Source organism: Elephas maximus, chromosome X (genome assembly GCF_024166365.1).
Source record: "Elephas maximus indicus isolate mEleMax1 chromosome X, mEleMax1 primary haplotype, whole genome shotgun sequence".
In the NCBI taxonomy this organism is placed as follows: Eukaryota; Metazoa; Chordata; class Mammalia; order Proboscidea; family Elephantidae; genus Elephas; species Elephas maximus.
In genome coordinates this window covers 4,215,914-4,217,598 of record NC_064846.1, presented here as the reverse complement: position 1 = coordinate 4,217,598, position 1,685 = coordinate 4,215,914, and the positions used below count along the sequence as shown (strand labels likewise).

At 53.4% G+C, this 1,685-nt stretch overlaps 1 protein-coding gene across 1 annotated transcript; it reads right to left on the bottom strand.

Annotated features, from left to right (window-relative positions):
• Nucleotides 1–229: 229 nt before the first annotated feature.
• Nucleotides 230–1,315, bottom strand: LOC126069116 (melanoma-associated antigen 10-like). The gene has a single exon (XM_049872096.1). It carries the CDS (start codon nt 1,313–1,315, stop codon nt 230–232), a length of 1,086 nt encoding a protein of 361 aa, XP_049728053.1.
• Between the last annotated feature and the right edge of the window lie 370 nt (nt 1,316–1,685).

Genomic DNA, 1,685 nt, shown 5'->3' with positions numbered 1-1,685 from the left:
AAAAAAGCAATAAATGTGTGATCGATGCCACCGATAAACTTAGATTCTGAAACTAATTAAACCTTATCTATTCAAGAGAACAGCATTTGAAAAACACCAACAAGAAAAAGAAATAAGGCTACAAGTCACCCTTACAAAACAGGAACACAAAGATGTTACGCCCCTGCCCTCCACTACTTAGAACTGTGACCACCCTCTTCAAACACAGAGTAATGGATGGCCTGAAACTTTACTTGGGGCAGGAGAAGCTGCCAGACATGGCCCCGGCACTTTCACTGGCCATGGCAGTAGTGGCATCCGTGGCAGCAACACTGGCCTGGGCTCTCTCCTCCGCATCTCTCAAAGCCTCCTCATACCAAAACGGGAAAGATCTGGGGTCACTGCCATTGACCTTGGCCAAAAACTCGAGGACTTTCATCTTGCTGGTTTCTGCGTGGGCCCTTGGACCCCACAGGAATTCATAGCGGGCAGGACTGCTGTCGGGCACCTGCCGGTACTCCAGGTACTTCTCCTGCACCCAGTCATCGGTGATGAGCTTTTGGGGCTCCCCGTAGATGAAGTGCTCCCTCCCAACATACACGCCCATCACACTCAGAGCTTCCCAGATCTTCTCCTCAGGGGCACAGTTGCCTTCCAGGAAGATTATGCTCAGAATAAGTATCAGAATGCCAGTCTTGGGCACACCCTGATCACCACTCAGCATCCCATCATATGTGAGGCCCAGTGTGTTGACGAGGACATAAGAGTGGCTGGTGGGATCCACTTCCTTCATGTCAATGCCAAAGACCAGCTGCATGCACTCCGAGGCTTCCCTGAAGATCACAGGGAAGTGGTCCTGGTACTCTTTGATGACTGTGGTCAGCATTTCTGCCTTCGTGGTGAGCTCCTTCGTCTGATATTTAAGGAGCAGGAACTGTACCAAATCTGCCACCTTATCATCTATTGCTTCTCTGAGCAAGGCCTCAGCATCTGGCTGGGCCTGTGAAGTGCTTGGACCCTCCCCTGGGCTGCTGGAGCCCTCAGCAGAGTTGCTGGACAGACTGGCTGCAACGGCAGCAGAGGGGGAGCAGGATGCCTGGGGACTCTGGGAAGGACTGGGTGTTCCAGTAGCAGAAACCTCCTCTGGGGTGCTTAGGTTCAGGGGACAGGAGGAGGAGGAAGAGGACAAGGGGAAAGAGGAAGAGCAGGTGGAGGAGGAGGAGGCCTCCTCCTCCTCAGCCACAAGAAACTGCCCTCCCTCTGGGCCCTGCGTCCCACCTTGGGGCTGAAGGTCTTGCTCAAACATGTAACGCCGACGCTTTGATGGGCGAGGCATGGTGACTCTTGTCGGGGAGTGCAGATAGGAGGGTGGGCTGTGAGAGCCCACAGGCCTGCAGGAGACAGTGGCAGAGTGTTAGGGACCTCAGCTGAAAAACTCAACCTTGGCGACTCTGACAAAGACCAACTTACAGGTCTTCTCTAGGGCCTCACAGGTCTCCTGTCACCCTGTCCCTTAGGACCCTAAAGGAAGAGGGTGGGTGATGGGAGCCTAAAGGCCTGTGGGAAAGGCAGGGAGAGTATGAGTGGCCTTAGCTATGAAACTCAACCTTCATGGCTCCAACAAAGGCCAACTTACAAGTTTTCTCTAAGGCCTCACACGTCTCCTGTCTATCTGTCCCCTAAGGCCCTGAAGGAGAAAACGACAC